At 46.9% G+C, this 23780-nt stretch overlaps 2 protein-coding genes and 1 long non-coding RNA gene across 7 annotated transcripts in view; 1 reads left to right on the top strand and 2 right to left on the bottom strand.

Annotated features, from left to right (window-relative positions):
* TDRD7 (tudor domain containing 7) overlaps positions 1–2074 on the bottom strand; it is a 45541-nt gene extending 43467 nt beyond the window's left edge. For 2 of the 4 annotated variants that reach the window (XM_080573041.1, XM_080573042.1), the window contains exon 1: positions 1922–2061. The gene's annotated coding sequence lies outside the window, so the exon portion shown is untranslated. Of the gene's footprint in view, positions 1–1921 lie in introns of all 4 variants that reach the window. The other 2 variants (XM_080573040.1, XM_080573039.1) reach the window with 2 other exon arrangements.
* LOC308185225 lies at positions 1444–17038 on the top strand. Its single transcript, XR_013943211.1, has 2 exons — positions 1444–1746; positions 11126–17038. It is a non-coding gene; the product is annotated as an uncharacterized lncRNA (long non-coding RNA).
* The window catches only part of DGKQ (diacylglycerol kinase theta), a 93155-nt gene continuing 81884 nt past the window's right edge, over positions 12510–23780 (bottom strand). For both annotated transcript variants that reach the window (XM_080573045.1, XM_080573044.1), the window contains 3 exons: positions 23483–23594; positions 21537–21689; positions 12510–20385 (listed from right to left, as the gene is read on the bottom strand). In XM_080573045.1, the coding sequence (XP_080429171.1) occupies positions 20287–20385; positions 21537–21689; positions 23483–23594 (364 nt within the window). In that variant the 3' untranslated portion in view covers positions 12510–20286. The remainder of the gene's footprint in view (positions 20386–21536; positions 21690–23482; positions 23595–23780) is intronic.

Raw genomic sequence — 23780 nt, 5'->3', positions numbered from 1 at the left:
TGGCACAGCCGCTCCAGGCGCTCTCCACCAGCATCGCGGGCCAAACCCCCTCATGATCACCAACCCAGCTCACGCCTGGCCTCCACTGAGATGCTGAGGGAGGAAGGTGTTTGGGCACAGCCGTCGAGCCCAACCCCAGTCAATGCCTGAGGGATAGGGCTGCACAGATTAAAGCAATTTGGTCCTGACCCAAACCAGCAAGGATAAATTTTGGGCAAGGGAGCTGACGTCCTTGGTCCTAAAAGAGTAGTTGCACAGTTGGCTGGTCCCCAGGACACCTCTCCCCATTGTTTCCCTTTTTTGGGGGGAAATCACACCAACTTGAAATGGAAGAGAAGTCCCAATCCTCAGCATGTTTCAGGCGCTACAGTACACATTTCAGTCCACACAGAGCTACTAACACCACGCCTGCTTTGGTGCACCCCAACCACACGATGGCCCAACTCTGGGCAAGAAAGCAGAGCATTAAGTCCAACTCTTGATCAGCTTTACTTCATGCACACACAGCAGCTTACTAACCTGAGCTGGTGTCTCTGTATTCTGTGTTCACATATGCTCATATTTACACACCCGTAGATCCACATAACACCACACGGGCATACAGCACTGTGTGTGAACATGTGCTTACAAAAGCAGTTTAATCAGCTGCTACAAATCAGCAGAAGAGGTCACAGAAGTTTCAGTATCACTGGTTCAACAACACGCGTTTTGTCTTGCGGGAGGGCAGGTTGTCACTGAAATCGCATAGACCAGTGTCTCTCTGGCATCTTGTAAATCCTCACAGCATCTGGTAAATGGCTGCGGGCGCACTTAACTCTGCTCGGGGCAGGAGGGCACTCCAGGCAGTCACCCCAGCACTTCCTGCTCTCGCAGAAACACCAGTGTGTTTCGTTTACTCGTCCTGGAGCAGCCTCTACCACAGACACCCTCACATCACTCCCAGCTCCTCTACAGACCAGAGTTACAGCGCCCAGAAGAAGGAGCACACGTTAAACGCACACCTCCTGGAGGCACCGGGCGGCAGCCCTGCTGGACACGGCTCCTTCTCTCCTGTGAGCCCCAGCCGCTGCTGAGCTGAGCTTCACGGCCACCCCCTGAAGAGGCAGAGGAGGTGCCGGTCACCTGCCAGCACGGAGGAAAAGGAAGTCCATCTCTCCTGGGGACCTTCTCAGTGCTGTGGGGACACCATGGCCCGGACAAGCGCATTAAGTTTTGACTTGACACTAAAAGTCTCAATTGCATAAACGGAACACCAAGCGGGCAGCTTAGTCTGCAATTTTGTTCCATGTCACGTACGTTCGAGAGAAACAGAAATTATTTGGGGTCCTCCTTCCTCACTCTCTCATTTAAATAATATATTCAAATCCTTACTTCCTTAACACGACTCTCAGAAGTCCCCCGAACCTGAACTAGCCGAACTGAGCTTACTATGTTAACACCTGCTTAGGGAAAACAAACACGACACCCATTACTGCGGGGCACAGAGTGAGAAGTAGGAAAAGTAGCAAACAGCCTGGGAAGGCAGATCCGAGAGCTGACTCCGAAGCGCAGTAACGACGGAGAGGGGCAGCGCGGAGGCACTGCATCACACCGCCGCCAGCGGCAGGCTACGAGCAAGGAAATCAGTCGTCACGCTGCCTGCAGTTTCTAACACGGAATAAATACATCCTCCTGCACGTCCTGCGAGGAGCAGCCGCGGAGGCTCTCCGCTCGGCGGGGCCGGACGGCAGGCAGCCGAGTACAAAGGTGAAGCCCAACGCAGCCTCCAGCCGCGACATCCCCACCCGCGAGGACCCGCGGCGGCAGCAGCGGGCTCTGGGGCTCACGGTAACGCCCGGCGGCCCCGGGTCGGGCTCGCTCAGGGCCGACCCGCCGCCCCTCCGCGCCGCCTCCCCCCGCGGCGGCCCCGCGCCTCCCTTACCGCCGCCTCGCACCGCTCCCGCCGCCGCCACCGCGGGGCCGGGCACGGCCGGGTACGGGCAGCCCGTAACGGGGTGGGGCAGGGGGCGGGGCCTGGCTTCACCTCCTCCTTCCGGGAGGGGGCGGGCGCGAAGGCGGCGCCCAATCGCTTCTCGAGGCGGATCGCTCCCATGCCCGCCCGCGGACAACCCCCGCCCCTCGCTGCGCCGTCCGGCACGCCCCGCCCCCGTGTGGCGCGCGTGCGCGTTGCTGAGCTCCCCCCTGCCCCCCGCACGCTCAGAGGCGCGGCCCGGAGGGGGGGGGCGGCCATCTTGTGGTGCCCCGCCCCGCCCCGCCCCGCCCGCTCCGCCTCAGCGCCCCCTGCCCCGGGCGGCGGGTCCGGGGCCGTGCCCAGCTGCCACGTGGCAGGGGCTGAAGGAGGGGCTGCGAAGCGTGGTTTAAGTTAATTCACATAAGCAGCTCCATTTGTGAATCCTGTGAGAGTGGGGTGTCCCTTCTTACGCCTGCCGGCCGTCCAAAGCAAATAAAACCACCATCCTGGCCCCATAACCCCGCAGCTCGCCCATAGCAACATCCCCTTCTTGTCCCCAGTAGGGCAAGAGGAAATGGCTTCAGATTGTGCCAGGGGAGGTTTAGGCTGAATATCAGGAAAGCTTTCTTCACTGCAAGGGTTGTGAGGCATTGGAACGGGCTGCCCAGGGAAGTGGTTGTCACCACCCCTGGAGGCATTCAAAAGACGTGTAGATGTGGTGCTTAGGGACATGGCTTACTGGTAGACTTGGCACTGCTAGGTCAGTGGTCGGACTTGATGACCTTAGAGGTCTTTTCCAACCTAAACAATTCTGTGATCCTGTGGAGATGTGATCTGCTCCTAAGGACATTTTTAAAGGGGACATCAGGCCAAGTTTCGTGATGGCAAATCAATGGAGGGCTGCCAAAGCAAGCCAGAGGCTGGCCGCACAGAAGCAGGCCAGTGCCAAAAGGAGACTGCAGGGGCATACACTGGGGGCTGAGGATGAGATGCTGACCCTTGCTTGTGCTCTGTACTGCACTGGAGCGTGCACGTAAAGAGCTCCCGGTAGTGGCTGCCCAAGACTTGCTGACAGCTGCCTTCTGGTACCACCATGACAGCCTTTAGAGACTGCTTCCTGTCAGAGTCCTATGTTCTCTATGAGGCTTTTCTAGATATCTTACACATGGAGGGTTCAATGTTTAATATGGAGTTTTCTTATTTGACGCTATTTGCATTTAAAAGGGATTTTGGTTTAGTACAATGATTCAGCAATCACAATATAAATTCACATTACATTTCACAGACCACTGCAATTCCAGTATGTTGTTGAATTACAGTGTAACTGTAAATCTCATTATTCATCTCCAGAATATGCTTTTGGTCACATTACTGACTGACCCTAATTGCAAAGAAGACATATATGGGTTGCCACCAGCTCAAGCCTGGAGCTCACTTTTTAGAGGTCCTTTGTTCATTGTTTCTGAGGTATTTGTACTTGCTATTATACTTGCTAAATTGTGCCCTATTATACTTGCTAAATTACTATTATAAGGCAAAGAGGGAAGCTGAGAACCTGTGCTGCTGAAGACAACTAACTGTCCCACAGGTGACATGTGGGTGAGCGTATTTCTTCCTTCCTCACCCTCTGGGTCTGAGGGAGTGAACCATGCGTACCTGCAGCTTGAGGCCACAGCCACTGCAGAGTGAGGACCTCCTGGCAGGATGTGTATCTCAGCTGCTTGGGCTTCATGGTGCTTGTAGTGCAACTTCATCAGCTCCTAGGCAAAGGCAGAGTAACCACAGGCAAAATCCCTTCCTGAGAGAAGGACAGGGCTCCTCAGAAAAGTAAAACAGTAAGCTAAATACTGGCTGTAGCTACCTCTGTAATGAATAAATAAACATTGATTAGTCATAGGATCATAGCATTTAGCACCTAGTACATACACAAGCTATGTTATTTTAGCAGTATGTACACCCTCTAAAACTAGTGTTGCTCTGCTTTAAGTCTGCATTTCTTGAAGTCAGAGACAGCCAGCTACACAACTGGTTTTTATGGTTAGCTGATTTCAACTGTCTAAAACAAAGGCTCCCTCTGGTATTGAGATGTGTTTGGCTGTTTTTCCAGCAGCTGCGGTCAATCACTCCATTATTCTCCCTTAAGCCTCAAGGACATTCAGCCTCTCTTTATCTCCTCAGAGCATTCCTCCCCTGCCTGTGTGTGGTGGGAGATGAAGGGGTTCCTGAATCGGTCATGCTCCCCTGGCTGTAGTGGGAACTGAGCGCCTCTTTGGAGCTCACCAGATACTGGCAGCTTTTGTGAAGTTTGTCCTGATGAATGTGCGGAGATACAGCCTAGACAGCCAGGCCATTTCTGCGGACATACGGCTTCTTCTTGCCAAGGTGCACCAAGCAGCTCCTCTAGGAGCTTAGTTAGCTCTTTGGTCCTTACGCAGCATGGAGGACTACAACCATGTGTGGCTGCTGTGCTCCTGGCAAGCGTGAAGGAAGCACCTCAACCTCACCAAGCCTGGCTGCTACCACAGAGGTGGCTGCATCTCAGTGCCAGCGCTGGTCCATTCCAGACTGGTAGTCCTCAGGTCCCTGGGCACAGGGAGCTTCCCAGCACTTTGTACGCCATCACACATGAGGTCCCTGCAGCACCACGGTCTCCCCAGCAGCCATGGGGAGGCTCTGATGATGGATCATGCCCAGCGTGCCCATGTGTCCAGTTGGAGTCCTGGCAAAGCCAGTGTGGTCTCCATTCTCCTCCTGCCAAAGGAGACCAGCTGCAGATGCTCTAGCTGCTCCCGTGCTGCTCCTGGGGGGAGATGGAGGTGCAAGACAGGCAGAGGGAGGGCATCGCTGGTTGCGGTACAAAGCCACTCCACTCTCAGCAAGGGACAGGCAGTGCTCACCCCAGCTGCCAAGGAGGAGGAGAACAAGCAGCCCCCTAGGTTTGTTTCCACCACAGCAATACATGGTCATGGCTCCAGCACTGGGAAGGAGGCAGGGAGCAAGGCCATAGAGCTAGGGAGATGGTCAGAAGGGAGACAGGAGCAGGCAAAGGAGACAAAGAAAAGGGCAGAAGAAGAGGTCAGGACATTGGCAGGTCACAAAATAGCCAAGGAGGTTTTGCAAGTTGTGAGAGAGGCCAGCAGGTCCCAAAGCTGCAGAAAGACTTCATCAGGAGCAGCTAAAGGAACAAATGCAGGAATTGTTAGTCTGGAAGAAACAGTGCTCAAACTAAGACTAGAAGTCAGGGGTTGAGGGTACACACTGATGGGTTTCGGACACTCAGGGCATGGGGTCAAGGACAGAAGACTTAGAGAGACACAGACATAGGGAAGGGTTAAGGAGCATCCATTGCTTTGATTCCCCGGGCTGTAAGAAAGAGGTCTGTGTCTTGTACCCAAACACTTCTTTCTCAGAGACATCAGTGTAACATGTGCTCCTCAAAACATCTGTGGATAGGAATAGGGCTGAACTAGGTGTGTGCAGCATGAGGCTCTTCTCTACCTTTATCAGTCCAGTCAGGACATTCTGTCTGTCATGCAACCTGTTCCAAGTCCAGATAAAATGTTATGGAAAGATGGGAACAGAATCATTCTCAATGTGTTTCTTAAACGAGAAACAATTGTTTTCTGTTCTACATTTGGGCATTTCTACACAGCTGTGACAGTGAAGTCCTGGGTATGGAACAAAAACTTAACAACCTGTGCCCAGGTAGTGCTTTGCTGCGAGATGACCACACGATGGAGAGGTACCCAGGCAGACTGCTGAGGATTCCTGCAGCACACAAACTGGAAGGGCTGAGAAGCAGTTTAGGAAGCTGCTCGTAGACGTTTCTCAGCTCTTGGTTAGCAAGCCTGGGAGCTGGGAAGGTTTGCCTTCAGCCTGACTGTGGCCTGACAGCTGGGATTGTGCAGAGTGAGCAGAAGCAGCTTCATGAGCTCCCTCGCTCTGCTGAGCTCTGGCAGCACGTCTGTTTGTGTGAGTCCCCCGGTTATGCAGCATGGTCACGCTGCAGACCGAGCATAATGCGAGGAGCAAAGACATACATGTGTCTGCCTACAAGCTTTTGATTAACACTTGGTGAGTTCCTTGGCCCTGTGGAAGTAGCAGAGGAGCAGTGGAACCCTGCAGGAGGCCTCATTGCGGTGGGTAATATCAAGCACTTATTACACAGGCGGCTCTGTGTTTGCCCACAACTTTAAAAGGCTTGTGCCTTCTCAATAAACACACAGAAATCAATAAATGTACAACAGGTTCAGGTGGGGTTTGGTTTGCGCAGGCTGCGGCTGGCCCTGGGCCAGGCAGAGGAAGCGAAGGGACGTGCCTGAGGCAGATGTGCATCTCTGGGCCTGACAGGCGGAGACCCAGACCAAACGACTTTCACAGCCTGGTAATCAGGCACAGCACCACCTCTTCAGATAGGGCACTTCTGCTGTGGGAGAGGCACTCGACTCAGCTGTGGGAGCAGCTTATTTCCCCATCCCCACGGGCCAACATGGCTGTGACACACTGGAGTGTCCCCACGGAGTGCCCTGCCATGGGGCAGGCACTCAACACTGCTCGCCACAACAGTGCAGCCCCAGCCGCCCGATCTGCTCTGTGCTGAATGCCTCTGAGCTCCCCTGGCTGTCTCAGCATGGGGCCATGGGCAGGAGGAAAGGCTTCCCATGCTTTTCACCATCCAAGCTTTAATATTGAATTGAGACTTTATGCATTTATCCAGGCCATGGCATCCCCACAGCACTCAGAGGGTCCCCAGGAGAGATGGACTTCCTGTTCCTCCGTGCTGGCAGGTGACCAGCACCTCCTCCGCCTCCTCAGAGGGTCGTGAAGCTCAGCTCAGCAGCGGCTGGGGCTCTCACATGAGGGAAGGAGCCGTGTCTGGTGGGTCTGCTGCCCGGTGCCTCCAGGAGGTGTGTAAATGTGTGTGTTTAACGTGTGTTCCTCCTGGGCACAGCAACTGTGCGTGTGCAAGCACAGGTGCACACACTGCCCTGTGGGTGCGTGCAGGTGTGTACACATATGTATGTGTACCCGAACGCACACAGACAGCTCATGGAGTGGGTATAGAACAGGACATAAAGCTCTGCTTCGCCGCCCAGCACCTGAGTCAAGCCCGGCCATTTTGTGGGAGGCAGCTGCCATTTTGTCCAGCGCCGCAATGCCGCCTCCTTTGGACCAGGAAGTGCTCTGATAGGAAAGCATATACATTTACATACCATGTGTACACAGATAGGAACATACCTGTAAAGGAGTGTGTAAGTATGTAAAACTGCATTAGTTTTATTTACTTATCCATAGTTACAGTGTTTAGATACATATATAAACCTACATTTATGGAGAAAGACACATTGAATATATATAAACATGAAGGCATAGGTTTAAAGTGGGCAAGATTCTTTAGTAAGAGATAATGGAAAGAATAATTGAATATTCACAAAAAGTAATCAAATAAAAGCAGATGAGGGTCTGTGTGTAGGTGATGACTGATGCTGAATGCCAAGACCACTGGTTCTCTGTGGAGACAGCATCCCCTTCTCCCCTTGCCTCGGTGAGCTGCAGCAGCGCTGGCACTCTGTGCCTGTGGGGTGAGCGTGCAGGCAGCAGCTGCCCTGCCCCGTGAGCCGGAGGTGCCGTTCAGCTGGGCTGGCACTCCCCGCCGGCTGCGTCTCTCGTGCGTGAGCATCCGCAACGCAGGCGGCTTACGGAGGTGCTGGGCCATCGTTTCTCTTTGTGTGGTGCTTGCTGCTGGCCGGGCCGCCAGCTGACGGTGCAGGGCAGCGTTTGCTGTTCCCATTGTGGCCGCGCCGGGTCTGCCTTAGCCAATTGTGCCGGTAATCCCCCGCAGGCCCTGGGGCCGGTCAGCAGTCCGGCTGGCGTGGCCGTGAGCAGCACGGGGCAGAGCGACGGCCTAATCCTGCCGTGGTGCCTGCTCTTTGGGGCAGGCCCCGTGCGAGAGCAGGAGCGCTCTGCTCCGTCAGCTCGTGTGGGCGCCGCGTGCGTCAGAGGCTGGGGCGCCGGCGGCACGGTGGGGTTGCGCTCCCGCCCCTCGTGAGAGCAGCAGCGGCCCCGGCTTTGGTGCCTGAGCGCAGCTTCTTGGTGGAGGTGATGGCGCTGCATCGCGAGCCTCCGGTGTGTGGAAGGACCTGGCCAGAAGTGGTCTCTGCTGGTGGTGGTTTTGGGGAAGTTTCCCCACTGCGCCGCTGCCACTGGGTGGAAAAGCAGCGTCTGGCAGTGGGGTCATGCCTTGTGCTGCCCTTCATCCCCTTGCAGTCAGGTGCCGGAGGGCCAGATCTTCCACCACAGGAGACAATGTCCCTTGTGGGGGTCCCTGTGACAGGCGGGACCCCCCTTGGGGCAGCAGCTCGCCCTGTGGTCTGAGCACCTCACTTCCCAGCAGGACCCAGCAAGACCTACCGGTGATGCATGCTTCAGCAGCAGTAGGCCCTTTGGGGAACTCTGCTGTGCGAAAAGGCTCAGCTTTCTCTCTCCACCAAGGCATGGCACCAACACTCAGTTTCTCCTCCAGGTGGGATCAGTAGCTGCTGGCCAGTGCTCTTCATGCTGCACATGGGGCGGCACCACCTCTGCTCCCAGCACTGGTGATGTGGGCGTCCAGGTTCAGCGACATGTCCTGGTGCTGGGAATCACCCCATGGGAAGTACAGGGACAGGGACAGGGACAGGCACCATGGGGAAGGCAGCATGAGGGACCATCAAAAAAAGCTGTGGAGTCGCCCAGGGGAGCCTGCACCCTCATCACCCCCCCCTCACTGCCTTTTTATTTCCCTCCCCAAAACATCAATAGTTTTGGAGGAGGAGAACTTTAGAAAAAAATAATTAAAAAAAAAATAAAATAGATTAAGTTACACATCCACAGACCAAATAGTTATGTTATAGGCATTTTTGCATAACGACAGTACACCATTGCTCTTACAGTGTTTTCAACCAGCAGCAGTAGCACACCCGGTGGGCCAGGCAGGGTTCCCTGAAAGCCTTCCCTAATCCATCGGAAGGTCTGGCTATCCTCAGTCAGAAAGCAAGAGGGCAGCAACCTCCAGTGTAACAGCAAGTGCAGTTAACTGGGCAGCGAACTCACAAAGCTGTGCCAAGCACAAGAGCGGCTTTGTTTATACATAAGAAAGAATTGTCAGAATTAAGGTCCATGCTTTGGTAGCATGGTACTTCATTGACACTCTGTCATTTTGTGCCAACACTCAGCTGAACACTTGGCAGACAGCTGGCAAATAGTTATAATTAACAGAAACTAACCCCGTCGGCAGGCAGGTGTAACTGAGACTTTGGACAGGTTATAGCAGGCTGTGGTTTAAAGTTTATGACCAGATCTGCTGACACACCACTGTTACAAATTTAAAAATACTGAAAAAAAATCCACATCGTGTTCACTTATAGCTGTTAAAAAAAACATAACTGTTAAAAAAAAAACATAAAAAATAACTGTTGAAAAACTGTTAGCTGTTTCAAAAGGAGAGCAAATATGGCAAGCCACTGTACAGAGCTCTCTATAGGACTGACGAGGAGTCCGGGAAAAGGAATGGCTAATGAGGACTTATGAGTAGGGTGGAGATACCAGCAGGAGCCAAAGGCTCATGGAGAGAAGGGCCAAGCTGTCCCATTTTGCTGGAGAGATGTGGGAGCACTGCCTTCACTGTAAGCTGGTGTGTGGCTCACATAACTGGATTAATTCTTCCAGCTTGGCCAGCTTGAAGCAGGAGTAGCAAGATCCACATCTGATGTCCTTGCTGCTGGGGATGTTCGTGCCTCCAGAGCTGCTGTGGTTGCTTGTGTGGGCTTTGGGGATTGCAGGAGGAAAAGCTGCTTGGAGCCAGGAGGTCCCGGCCTCCAACCAGTTTGCAAGTGAGCAGAGGAGTGACCAGCATCCCCAGAAACCCTTGGCTCTAACCAGGCTCTTTGGTAACAGGCACGGACCGCGTGGCACTGTCCTCACAGCAGTGCCAGCACTTGCCACAACAGAGGCTGGTGTCCACAGCGCAGGTTGGCTGGGGGAAGCCCTGAACGCACAGAGCTAGTCCGTGCCCCATGCTGGTCTGGGGTGAGGTGCTGTCCTTGTGCAGCTACTTAGCATAAGTTTTCTGAACCCAACTCTACTCTCCCCTCTTTTCATTCATTAAAAGAAGCCCCTGGCAGGTCAGCAGGTGCCTGGGCAGGACACTCCTCTGGCTGAGCGATGTGCTCCCACCTCTCTGTTAAACTGCCTGTAATTGTTCTGTTGTTGTTGTTGTTCGATTGTTTCCCCTCTCCTCTCTCCCTGTGATCCCCGAGCAAACTTGAAGCTGGGTTTCCTGGTAAAGAGGTCTGAGAGCCAGGTACAGCACAGATCACATGCATGGTGCACCGTGTGTGTCTGCAAACTACAAACCTCAGCTTTGCAACAGGCTGGACCTGGGAAGGAGGGAACGCAGCCCCTGCCACCGTTGCCACACGTTCCAGTGTTTGGCCACCCAGCCTGGACGATCCAGATCCCCTGTGCGCCATAGCCCACCGTATTCAGCTGTGCCTCACAAGAAAGCATCTGCTTTAGGGGACCAGTCATCATCTGATGAACAACTCGATGTCCCCAATGGCTCCATCTGCCCTTCAGTTTAATTTTATAGTTAACTTGTCTAGAAGTTTTATTTTCTTACTTAGCTGTACATCATGGAACCTTGGAACCACCTGGGTTCCTGGGTGTGCTATTAAAGAACATAAATCTTAAATCTTCCACTGAAGCCTATGGTGCATCACCCTGACATGACCTTGTGACACGGTAACTCGACCTGGTACCTTTTTTTGCCCACAGGCCACTTCAGGTGTGTGCCATGCACTTAAAGATGGTGTGCAGTCCCCTGCATACCCAAACACCCACTTGTCCCCCCTGACTGAGAGTGAATTTCTGGGTCATCTGAAGTCCCAGCCTGGAAGCTCGTTTGCTCACGCTTCTTTTCTGCTCCTCCTCTTGCCCTTTGCCAGTTAGAGAGAGCACTCTTCGTTTAAGTTTGTTTGAAGGTTCAGAGACCTTCATGTGGCCTAGGACTGAGCGTTGTCCTTAGCTTCTGGGAGATGTCTGCAGTGCTCTGCTAAGGAGGAGGAGCGCATTTTCATCGCTACCTGCTTCTTCCCCATTAGCGGAGAGTTAAACTGCAGTCTCTTTCTTTTCCAGGGCTGTGTTCAAGGATGGAATTTGGGTCATGGCTCCTGAAGAGAGAAGTTCAGCAGCTCACTGCATGTTGACCACAAGCCCACCTGCAGCGGAAGGACTGTCCCACATTGAGCACCCACAGAGATTTCCCTGGTCCTCAAGGTACTTGTGTTCTACCCACTGGACACCCTGGCTGGCTCCCATAATTGCATATTTGAAATAAGTGCTAGGTCGCATCTGTAAACATATGTGTAGAAGTTGAAGTGCATAGAATTTGAAGAGCAACATGTTTTAGTGTGCCACAACACCGCTCGAACCTGAATAAGTGGAAAATGCTTCTTTGCGTTTCCCAGTAACAGAGAAAGGAGCATTTTCCTTCCATTGTTAAAGCAAGCTGGTAAGCATGCAGCTTGGTTGTATCATGGGGATTTCTTTGTTTCCTTTTTTTTTTCTTTTTTCTTTTTTTCCCACAGGATTTTGTTTGCTTACCATCTTTTCCCAGGACAGTAGTCCTGAATCAAGTTTTACTATACATGCTTTTTAGATGTGATTGTAGCTACTTTGAAGCTTCTTGATTTGCAGACCGCCAAGGAACAAGGTGCACCCTGAGATGGTAGGGCAAAAACAATCCCTCCCCTATTTTTCAATAAAATGGGAAGAAACAATTCCGTTGTGCCAGGGAAAGGTCTGATGCAGCAGGGACCTCTGAAGTGGAGATGCCTACGTGATGGACACCATGAGAGGCAGGCCAGGAGCTGGAGGGCCCCGTCCTGCAGGGAGGGCACAGGCTGTCCAGCCACGGTGGGGCAGGGTCTCCAGCTGGGCCAGGGGCAAGGGGGCTGTGGTCCCCAGGCTGCCCTTCCTCCAGCCCCCTCCAAGGTAAGGCCCCTGGGGCCCAGCTCTTGCCCAGCCAAGCACAACGGGACCATGCGCGGGCCTGTTCCCCACAGCCTGAGATCACCACGTCATAACTTCCTACAGGAGTGCAAACAGGGCGAGTAATTGTATGAAACTACCTTGAAAATTTGGGATCATCACTGAAGTAACTCACAAAACAAAGAAAGATAGCACAGCAGAGAGAGAATGTGTTACGCGTCACAGATTTCAGCGGTTGGAGTAGGTGCTTCCCATAGAAACAACAGCTCCAGAAGTGCTTGACCCTTGCTGAGTGTGCACATGTAGCAGTGTGTAGGCGTCATTGTAGCAACTAAAACCTAAGAAATGAACGAGGCTGCTACAACGCAGCCACCCGCCCCTGACCCAGTGTGGAGCACCACCCAGCCTCGCAGAGAGCAAGGCTACAGAACACTTAACCCAAGCAGTGTCTGCTGGAAACCAAGTACGTTTCCCTCCCACCAAGTGTACTTCGCCATCTTCAAAGAAGCACCACTACTCCACGAACAACCAGGGTGGAACAGATACTGTATTTTTCACAGACAAATTCTAGTTATAGATCTCTGGAACTTGTAAATAATACTTAGAATACAGAATTTCAAATCAGTGCAAAATGTACAGTCAAATTAAACACAAACATATTGCCAAATATATACAGAATTGTTCTCCAAACACAACCCAAGGACAAACAGATGCTTAAATATACGAGGAAGGTACATCTTCTATAAATTACTTTTTTTTTTTTAAACCAATTAGTAGATTAGGTATGTTATTTGTATACAAATTACCACAGCATAGTGATTTGCAAGGCAGACACTGAGAAACAAGTTACATCATTAAAACCCTGTTTCTGAAACCAATGGGCAAGTAAATGTGAAAATGCATTACTAGTTTGAGGCACACAATGTGGAAGGTTTTCGAGCACTTGAATGCTTATGCTTACGCTTTGTTTTCTCAGAATTATCAGGCAGGTGCACAAAGAATAAGCACTAGACAATAGGTAACTGTTTGGTGGTCAGCTTACCTTAGCTTGTTGGGCCAAGTTGATTTATTAACAATGTGTTAGAACATTCACAAAAATGCTGTAAAACATCTTAGAGTATCTTGATATTAAAACAGCACTCATTGAAAAACTACTTGAAGTTGGCTGATTTAACGAGAGGTGAAAACCACAGTTATTTAAGCTGTAGTTTGAGAAGAGTTAACACGTCACGAGTGGTTTTTAAGTAGGAGGGACACTAAAATCCATACTAAATGACAAACTCTGTGATGCTTTGCATTCAAAGCAGAGATACTCCTATTAATTAGAACTTGCAGTTTATTCAAGGTATTGATTGCTACTATCTACACCATTGATAATTAAACTATCTCAAGGATTACTTGCTTTTGGCATGTTCAGAAAGCTGGAGTTATACAGCTATTGCTATGATACAGATCCCCACAATTTTCTTTTAAAATAGCAGTGAAGGCATCATAAGCACCTAAAAGTACACAATAAATACTCAGTAATTCTTCAAGCACCTCTTGCTACCCAATTTGGCAAGATCAGCAGCACAAAGAACGGGATGCCATGGCAAGGCAAGCTGTAACTGTTTGACACAGGGATGGGCCTGATTTGTGCCTTTTTTCCTTCAGAAAGCAAAAGGATCAACATGTGGCACATTCTGTGGACAGCGAGAGATGACTCGAAGGGCCAGACAGTCACCAGACTTGTAGCATTCCTGCTGTCAAGCACAAGGGCAGGCTCTCTACTCTTTATCTGACAGTGATTTGTATCGCGAAAAGCTCAGCCTTCTATAGCTGGTGCTTATATTTGGAGTTGCTGCCAGAAGTGTAATACAGGACACATACAATGTAAATGAAGCCACGTCTTCTGAAATCAAGTCTTCTCCTAAATAACACACTTGAGCCACAGTGACATGTTAAATGGGTGTGTTGCGAGAAGAGCTCAGAGGGGTAACTACACCAGTAAGTGTCCTACTAAAAATACTTCGCTTTGGGATACATCTTTGATATCTACATACATTTATTTCAAGACTTCAGACCAACCTTTTAACAACACTGAATTGCTTATAAAACACTCTGATAAATTATCTTCACAAAAAAATAAAGTCAATCTTTTGGAAAACACATTCAATACAACACTTGTGTCAGTACAAAGTCTGCCCTACGAATCAATGGCAGAAAAGTCATAATCCACATTTAAGTTTCTCTACAGGGACGTAGCTAGGAGTCTAAACCAGAAGGCAACTATTTGATTAATTGTCATGGGAAGCAGAAACAGTGCTTCCAGAATGCAGAAAGAGAATGCACTGTTTCAACTGACATGTATAGGTTTACAATCAATAGTCACTGTCCTGTAAACATTGAAACTGCTGGTCTAACTGCATGTTAAGATTAATAAATTGCATTTGTTTCACTGCATTCCATACTTATACTGTTCAAAAATACAGTAAGTAGCAAAGGAACAAAGGCTTTGAGCTGGACTTCTCCTACAAGCCAAGTGTCAAGTCAGTAAATGTTGACATTATAAATAAACTTTAACATTACTCTAAAGCATTATAAAATCAGACTAAGAAGCCTAAATCTTAGAATAGCAGCCAATTTGTAATTGTTTAAAAATATATGTGAACTTTCAGTCAGTCAGATATAAATACATACTGCGATGTGGGGAAGATACCATCTCTCATTCCCAAGCAGAGCTTTTGAAAACACAGTATCAGAGCCGGGGATCAAGGAACACTGCAAGTCAAAGAAACTCTTAAAACTTTAAACAGTTGTGTTCTACAAACTTGTGTTCATCATTACCTGAAAGTGCATTTTTATATCTGTAGAATCATCCCCGTATTTACAAAAAAAGTACAAACATTGCAATTTTGCCACACCCTAAAACTATCTAACCTGCATTTACTGTTAAGTGCAAAAAGTCTGTGAAGTGATACATGCACTGATGAATACAAGGTCAAGGGCTGAAAACTGAGGCAGTGCTGCCACCACGAATCCCAGGCATGTCAGTAGTTGCTGAATGTTTGCTGCACAGCTGCAAAATGGCTGAAATAGAAGTTGAAGCAGAAATCAACGAACAGCTTAAAGGCCAATAGCTAGAGCAGAGTTTTAGACCAGGATCTCCATTCCCTGCCCTCTGCACACCCTCACCAGCCTATTTGTTTTGTCTTTTACACCAGCTCACTCATGACTTTGTTACCAGTTTCAGTATAAAGGTTGGGCCCAAAGGGCGGGAAGGCAGCCTAGCAGGAAAGGAAAATGCAGAGTTCATGTCAAGGCAGTAAGGGAGAGGTACGGGGCGCAGATCAAAAGACACCTGTCTCCTGGCAGCTTTCTCAAGTGCACAACACCAGCGCACCCCCAAGTTTCAGTGCTGGAGCACAGGCAGGTGGCCATGCAATGCACAGCATACCTGCACACACAGTTGGAGCACACTACAAAATACCCATGCAGCTACATCTGTTCTGTCTCCAGCATAAACCCTTTTTAGGTGTTGCAAAAGTTCATCTTACATTCTCCTCCCTCAGAACGAGGCTTCATTTGGAAATGAGATGGTTACATGCCAACAGACTGCTGCAAGGTAACGTGCACGCCTAACTGCTCAGCGATTCCACAGAGCTGATATTCAAAACATTATTGACACAGTACATTATTTGCTCTTTAAAGAAATGTAATCTGTGCAATACTTTGAAGAGGGAAACTATGAAGATTACTAGATTAATGAAGATTAACGAGCAATTGTCTGGAACTGTTCATTTAGTTTTGTTCCTTATCTAAGTCTTGCAGTTGACTATGCTACAGCCTCTAGTTTTTAAAACATTACAACAGCCATTGCCATTGATTTTAAACACACTAAGACTTGATTAAAACCTAGAAAGAGTAAGAGGGGCTCAAACTGTACACATGCAGGTACTATAAACACAGTTGTGCTTTGACTATATTGCTATCATGTCGGAAAGTACACATCCATTAGAAGTGTGTGCTGAGAGCCCCAGTGGGACCAGCAAGAAAGCAAGCCCTGCCTTCTTACCAAATCTGGTGAGATCCAGAAGTGAGTGCTATTTGCAAGAGCCGAAAAACCACACACCACTTCCTTTCATGGAAATACAAGGAAGACTATTTTAAGGGTGTGTGCACATATACGCATACATATATATGTACACACACATATACGAATGTATAGAAATAAACAAAATGTTTTTGGTAATATAACCCAGTTTCATACAAAAATCAATGCAATGAAAGCATCAGCAATTTAAACTACTCCAATCAAGTCTAAAAGTCATGGGAGAAAAAACAGCAAATTTTCTGAAGTAGTATTTTTATCTCGGGGATAAGCTTTTGAATTTAGGTTCTAATTCAAGACAGAGGTAATGTATTTGCCCATCGAAACAGATTTTAACCAACTGACCACCTTCTTCCTTGTCTGTGACAGTGGGATATTTGAAATGAACCTTGGCTTTCAGGATCCCTCTTCTCCCCATGCTAGGAAAGTGTAGTAAGACACCACATAAAAGACCAGAAGCTCAGCAAGAAAGATGCTAGTGCTGCTCTGTGTGCCTGCCATTGTTTGTAGGTGAGCTGAGAAGGCAGGGCAGGATGAAGGTGTGTGCTCTAGATAGCAGCAAGCCTGCATCTCCTCCCTATCCATGGGTTATGCTTTCTGATTCTGTGTCCCTGATGTTGATTAACACGTGCCTGTTCAGAACTGAGCCTCCTTCCCAGTACTTTTCTTACTGCCTTATTTAAAGCACTTGGCCGTGTGAACACCAGGTACTCATACAGCGTTCCTCTCTCCACTCAGTGCTGAGAATCATGTATCAGCCCACTGTGATGTGAAGTATACTGCATTATTATGTTCAATGTGAAGGCTAAGTGAAAATGTTTCGTATTAACTGCAAAGAGTTTTATCACCTCTCTTCAAGGAAATCTCACTCCTATGGAAGAAAATACTAGGCCTTTACAGATAATCAGTGTAATACAAATGTCAGAAAAACAAACAAACAAACAAAAAAACAAACACCAAAAAAACAAGTATGATCCCCTTGATATACTGGCCTCTACAGTACCTGAAACTGGAACATCTTGATAGAGACATTCAACAGAGATTTTCTTCTTTTAAAAACTTTACAAGAGCTTTCCTATCTCCACCACCCAGGAATCTGTTTTGTCTTCAAAACATACTAAAAATCACTCTATGATGTGGAGAGACCTTAAATGCCAAGTGTGTTTTTCTTAAGATACATTTTCATTCCAGTGTGGCACTCATCTACTCAAACAACATGTGGGAGTCAGTTTATGGAAAAAGAGAAAAGAGAAAGAGAAAAGAAAACTAAAAGCCTCCATATCTTCCACTAGGATCTCCTTGGACAGTTGCAAGGAGAACACGCTTATATTTCCATGTTGCCTTACTAACACAATGCTACCCTGAGACAGGCTCCTACAGCATTCCAGGTATGGAAAATCCCCATGGAAGGAAGGGTATGTCACAGTAAGAGGCCCTCTGATTAAAATACTCTGGCCCAAGAGTTTCTTGTTATTTTAGATAACAGATACTGAGCAACAAAGACAGACAGACAGGCCTTTAACGAGCCAGGAACATGAACAATGTCAGTTACATGCTGCAGGATGATGTCCGTCTGAAAAACACAGTCAGGCTTACTAACTTGGGCTGTAGAAGATAGTCAGTACCAACACGCTTGAAAGTTTATGCATGTTTTCTGTAATAAAGAGTTAGCAGTTTTCCTCTCCATCTTTGAGCCAGCAATAAGAAAGAAGACCAAACAGTTTTTCAACTACCCCAAAGACAAAAAGCAGCTTCTTTGGCTTTCTGGACAACTACAAACAGCAATGTATTTAAGATTTCTTCTCTAATTTGTGAGCTTCATCCTGAGAAGGCATAACCTGAAATACAGCACAGCCCTCCTACTTGTAACACTGGTACCAGGATGCCGGAGGAGCTCCGGTTAATCCTTCCTGACCATGTTCTGAAGCAGAGACACTGCCATGTTTAATGACCAGGTGAGTATCCACACTATCTCCTCCTGTATTGTCCATGCTACTTCCTTCACAGCATGAATCTAGTTTGCATGTTGAATAACGATAAGTTGTAGTCCATGTGGCAGTACGTGAAGATAATTCCTAAAAATTAAACTAACAATTGAAATAACAAGCTCCAATGAAAAGAGGAGTCCTTCAAATGCATCTCTACAACAACAGTAAGCAACAACAGTAAGCACTCTCTTTGGGCAGCAAAGAGAGACTGCAGGCAGCTGCCCTTCTTGCATCTCTGTTTATAGCTTTAGCTGTGTAGCTCTGTCTGATGCTACAGATGAATGTTTTATAGTACCCACATTCACACCCTTGTCTGTACCCTAACAGGAAAATATAAAGCACAGGTAATGGCTAGATGTTGCTGAAGATGGCACGGTGCTCAGAGTACAGACTGATGTCAACAAACCTAGCACGGACTATCTAACCACATAATGGTCTCCAACACAGGACAATGGCTTTTGCATGTTTCAAAGTTATAGTGAAGTTTCCTGAAGCAGCTGGAGATGTTTTTCTAGACATGCTAACAAGAGGAACCTTCCTGAAGATGTCACTTGAGTGACAAAGTCATGCCATCCACAGCCACGTTTGTTATTACCATGCAACAGAGGACAAGTTATCACACTGGCTAGCTAAGTGGACTCTGATCCATGCCAGCACAGCTGAAGTAGTTCCAGGGAACCAATGCACACACGTGGCAAAAACACACAGGCCCCTTGCTCCACAACCAACTGTGCTCAGAGGGCATCTCGTTATGATGTTGACCTGAAGTGAAAGGTTAGTCACTGGAGGACCAAAGCAAGACAAAACCAGTACTGATGTCAGTAAAGATGTCAGTGAAGACCAACATGACTGCAGGCACGAGGAGCAGATGTATGTAGCACATTACAGGACCAACACATCAGCTCTAGTGCCAGTCACCAGCAGTAGCTAGAAAAGAACTACTGGATCCCTGTGTCTTCAGCAGGTGGGTAAGCACAGAAGAGTGATCTCAGTCTCACAGGAGACAAGAGCGGCAACCTCTGAGGAGAAAACACACATCCCAGTGAGAATAGTCACCAAGTCCCTGGGTCCACAGCTGCTAACACCACCCACAGGAGACTCGAGAAGGCTGACTAGATAAGTGAGTTTTCATGACAGCTATCACATCCCCAAAGCCTACAAAATATTAGATGTACAGGCTTCAATACCTCCTCAGTCTTCTCAGTGAAGTTACTCTTCAGTATTTCAGTTCAGCTCTGCTGTATCACTGTGCAAATTCACTTTACTGAACACTAAACGGTACCTGTTTCACACTAATTAGTGACAATTCTTTTAGTCTTTGAACTTGCTGTTAAGTAACAGTCCAACTTTGACAAATAAGCAAAAATGAGATAACACAAGTAAAGACAAGAAGAAAAGCCTGATGTCAAAGATAATGGTCTCAGCAATAGAAAACAGTCAGTACAATGTAATACTGCCTCAGGTATTGTTGTTCATTTTTTAGAGTGGTAGCTGCTGAAATTCAAATGTTCTTTAAAACAGGCTATTATCAACTTCAGTTGACAACTTGCTCTAAAAGCTGTTTCCCCTTCACTCATGCAGTCTAAATACTGTTGAAATAAACTCTCTGAAATATTTTGACTCAACTGTTCTAGTACTTTCTTTCTTCCCAGTGCATGGGGCTCCTTTTATAGAAATCATCTCTCCTGTGTTTTGTATTTTTTCTCTTCTACGGTAGTACTGTTTCAGCTATGTTATTTGGACTTATCCAAGGAGTTCTCAGCAGCTCATGTCTTTGCCTTTTTTTGGTTTGGAGGTTACAATGAGCATTAATTTAAAACAACACATTTTCATTTATGGAAAGATACACCAAAACTTATCTATGGAATGATTTTCTTAAAGAAAAAGCTGGGAGGAGGGGAAGGATCTTTGTGAACATAGATGCAGAAATCTCGGCATCTTGGAATCTCTGTTTGGCCTCAGTTCCATATATATTAAAAACTGGGAAATGGTTTATGGAAAAGCAACCCAAAGTAAACATCTCAAATGAGGCAAGTGGTGCATAATAGTTATTTGTAACAATGAGGCACTATCTTTGAAAGACGAAGTAGAACCCAGTACTGTTAAAATGCAATGAAAGGCACACTCCTAAGCAACCCTTCTTCACCAGCTGTCTGCATTCAGTTTTACTGAACCATCTCGGTATCTACAGTAGTTGTGCTGCTTCGCTTCTGAGCACAGGTCTCCACTTAGCGTCCTCCTTCAGATACTGCCATGCTATCCACTCTCATCTCTTTCAGGCTTCCAGTTTTTTTCTGTTTCTGCTTGGACTTTTTCAACATATGTACCTAAAACGGAAAGTTTTTAAAGAAGGTGAATGAGTATTCAAATATCTGTAGTCAGATATACATAAGCAGATCTAAGGCAACTAATACATGAGCAAAATGTTGGAACTGCAACTGAAACACATTGAAATACACTACTGTCCGAAGCGGCTATCCGTATAAAGTACTAGGATTAACTGAGTTTTACATAAATATATATACACATGTAGGTACATGCATATAGAAGTGTAAGAATGTGTGTGCATATATATGAATGTACACACACATACATACACATACATACGGGTAATGCTACCAGTCACTAGCCTTACAGACAAAAATATTTCTTACTGGAAGGACAACTTAGGTTTGTTCCTTCTCTCTTTCTTTTTAACAATTTCCTGCAGAAAAAGAACAAAGTTTAACATATTCCCAAACATCTGACGTATGACCCTCTTTTTCACTCATTTTTCATCTGCAAGGGCTATTTTTCTGGTAGCCCTCCTTGTGGGGATATGTCTTGTCCATAGCAACAAACTTCTGAGAGTTAAAAAGGTGTCCTTAAGGTAGCAGATGAATGCACACCTAACAGAGTCAACCACTGCAAAACATTTATATCACAATTTCAATATCAAAAGTTAATTCTTAAGCAGCTGATGCTCTTTTTCTTTTGTATATACACTGGAAGACCAGGGAAAAACAGACACCAGTTATTTCTAAAGCCTCTTTTTTTTTTTCCCTCAGACTTTCCTCCTCCAGTATTCACTTTTCTCCTTTGCTGCTTTCTGACAGACTCTCCCTCTTTCAGCACAGCCAGCAGACTGTTTTGTTCCTTGCACACTGCAGTCCTACCATGGCCCCATAATTGTGATCTATTTCAGAGCAAGCAACACTGCCTGGAGATCTCAATACAGGAGTGAAGATTAAGTCACTTGGCTGAAGCTCAGGGACTACCAAGGACTACTTTCTTAAACGCAAGCCTCATGTGACCCAGTGGAGAGGGCCCTCAAACCATTCTCTGTAGGAAAGGCTATGTATTTATCCAACAGTTACTACACTGTGCTGACTAGCTCCTTTGAAGTTAAGCATCAGAACACAACCGATGAGTAAGATAATATAGTAATATCCACTGGAGAAACAAAGTCAGATTTTTGAGACAAACGTACAGCCATTACCTTTGGTCCGGCAGCAGAAATAATAATCTGTCCTGGGGCCTGAATCCAGGGCTCTCCATCAACTTGAACTGGAATTGGCTTTAGGAGTGTTACACGAAAATACGAGCCCTGGGCTATGCGGATGCCTGATCGAAAACCACCTTGGACTTGACCCTGTTAGGAAGTAAAAGTCTGGATTATCAAACACCCCAGTGAACAAAGAAATGCAAATAATAGCTGCCCTTAAACTGGGTGGATACAGTTTTATTCTTATCTGACGTTTTAATTTTCAAGTTAAAGAACTGCCTAGGCAAAATCTGTATTGGATGCCTTTACTGATGCAAAATTAATCATTTAATTAGTGCATGAAGCATAACTTATCCTCTTGCAAGTTGCCAGAGGCAAAATAACTTATACAGTGGAATCACTTGTACATTCACATTGGGAAAAGAGCATGCATTCACAAAGTCATGTTTGCTTCTACTCCCCTCCTCCATAAAGTAGTAAACACTTTTTCAAAACAACTAACCATACACACAGACTCTGGTGCATGTGAAATGCCAAAACCTAAAAGCACATTATCATAAATCATGGAGACAGAGATTTACGATACTCAACTCCATATTCATCTTCAGTTAATAGGATCAGCGTCAACCACAAAAAAAGATGCAAAGGCAACTCTGCTGCTAAAAATTGTCTTGGGGAACATGTGCAAACATCAACATACAGGTAAAAATCTTAATACAAGATCACAAAATAAGAGCATTGGTTTGTTAACGTTTATATTCAGAAGCAGTATGTTCATTCCTTGGTGCTTCTAACAAAAAAAACTTTCAAGGATCTCTACCAAACCAGTTCTGCTAATGGAAAAATGTATATTTGTCTTCCTTAAAAGAACTAAATTACAACACCGTAAAGTTGGCTGACACCAAAGGTTGAGCTGCACAAACAATTTTAAGTACCCACCTTTCCATTTTTGGTAGTTGTATGGATTTGTTGTCTCTAGTTACCTGACCACATATACCTTTTCAGCGCAGATTTCTTAAAAGAGTGAAACAAATCCAAAGAAAAGACAAAAATAATGCATCATTCCACAAGACTGCATTGCTAATAGCAGGCCGTTGAAAAATACATACTACACGGAAGAATGAAAGCTACACTGAGTGATAATATTCCTTGCACAACTGGTATACAATATGCTTCATGTAGCATTTCTGACAAGTATCAGGTTCTAAGAGACAGGTATTAGAATGCCTGTGGCAGATAATTATAAAGATACCTCTCTAAAAAGCATCTCTGCCCTGATTGCTTTGAGGTATGCCAAGATTTTGTGTACACATACTAAGTGAAGAGTGGGCGTTCTTATGACATTAAAATGAAATATTGCTTTCATCTTATGAACTATTTGGTTTTGACACCATGATAAAGGGTATTTATACATACATATATTTGTGTTCCATATCTATGTATATTTATGCACCATATATGCATGTATGTTTAAGGCCTTAGTTCAAAGCCTGCATCAAGCATTTTCCCATGCTCTTTTAATAAGAACTTCACAGTTCTCATACTTCCCATCCTAACACAGATTTCTTCAGTTTCCTTTCCATCTATTGTCACATGGCACCTAAATATGGATCTTCATAGCAAGCTAATACACAGGCTACAAGGGGCACTGCGGGCTGTGAAAGGGCATACCAGTTACAGCTAAACTCCTGAACATTTATTCACATACAGCTGATGTTGCTCACGAACTCTCTTTATGGTCTGCAACCACTTCTGCATGAAAAAACAAGAGCTTGATTAAATGATGGTGTAACTCTAGCACTGATGCCTATTTTTAGGACTTGCAGTGTACTGTTTATTATGAAAATAAACTAGTCTGAGAAAATGCATTTACCAGAGAGGCTCATTCAACTGGTTCACAGAAATGTGTTTCCTCTGTTCTCACTTGGTTGTTAACTTACCATGTGAACAACGCCAGTCACACCAACAACTTCCAGCAGGCCGTCGTCAATGCGTGGTTTCTCAAAGCGGTCATCACTGTCAGAGCCCCAGAGATCGGCTCCAGACCCCCAGCTGTGCAGAGAACACACCACAGTGACCATCCCGCCAGGGATGTCTGGTCTGTCAGACTTCAAAAGCTAGGCACTCTGCTCCGCACCAGTGAGAGGGAGCTTTCCTGCACCGTGAGAGCAAGAAATGCTTTTCTAAAATCTGGAAAACTTCTGATCAGATCTTTGAGGAGTGAAAGAAGGATTGAGT

The sequence above is a fragment of the Anser brachyrhynchus genome (genome assembly GCF_964034855.1).
Source record: "Anser brachyrhynchus genome assembly, chromosome: Z".
Classification (NCBI taxonomy): Eukaryota; Metazoa; Chordata; class Aves; order Anseriformes; family Anatidae; genus Anser; species Anser brachyrhynchus.
This window is presented reverse-complemented; position numbering and strand designations above follow the sequence as displayed.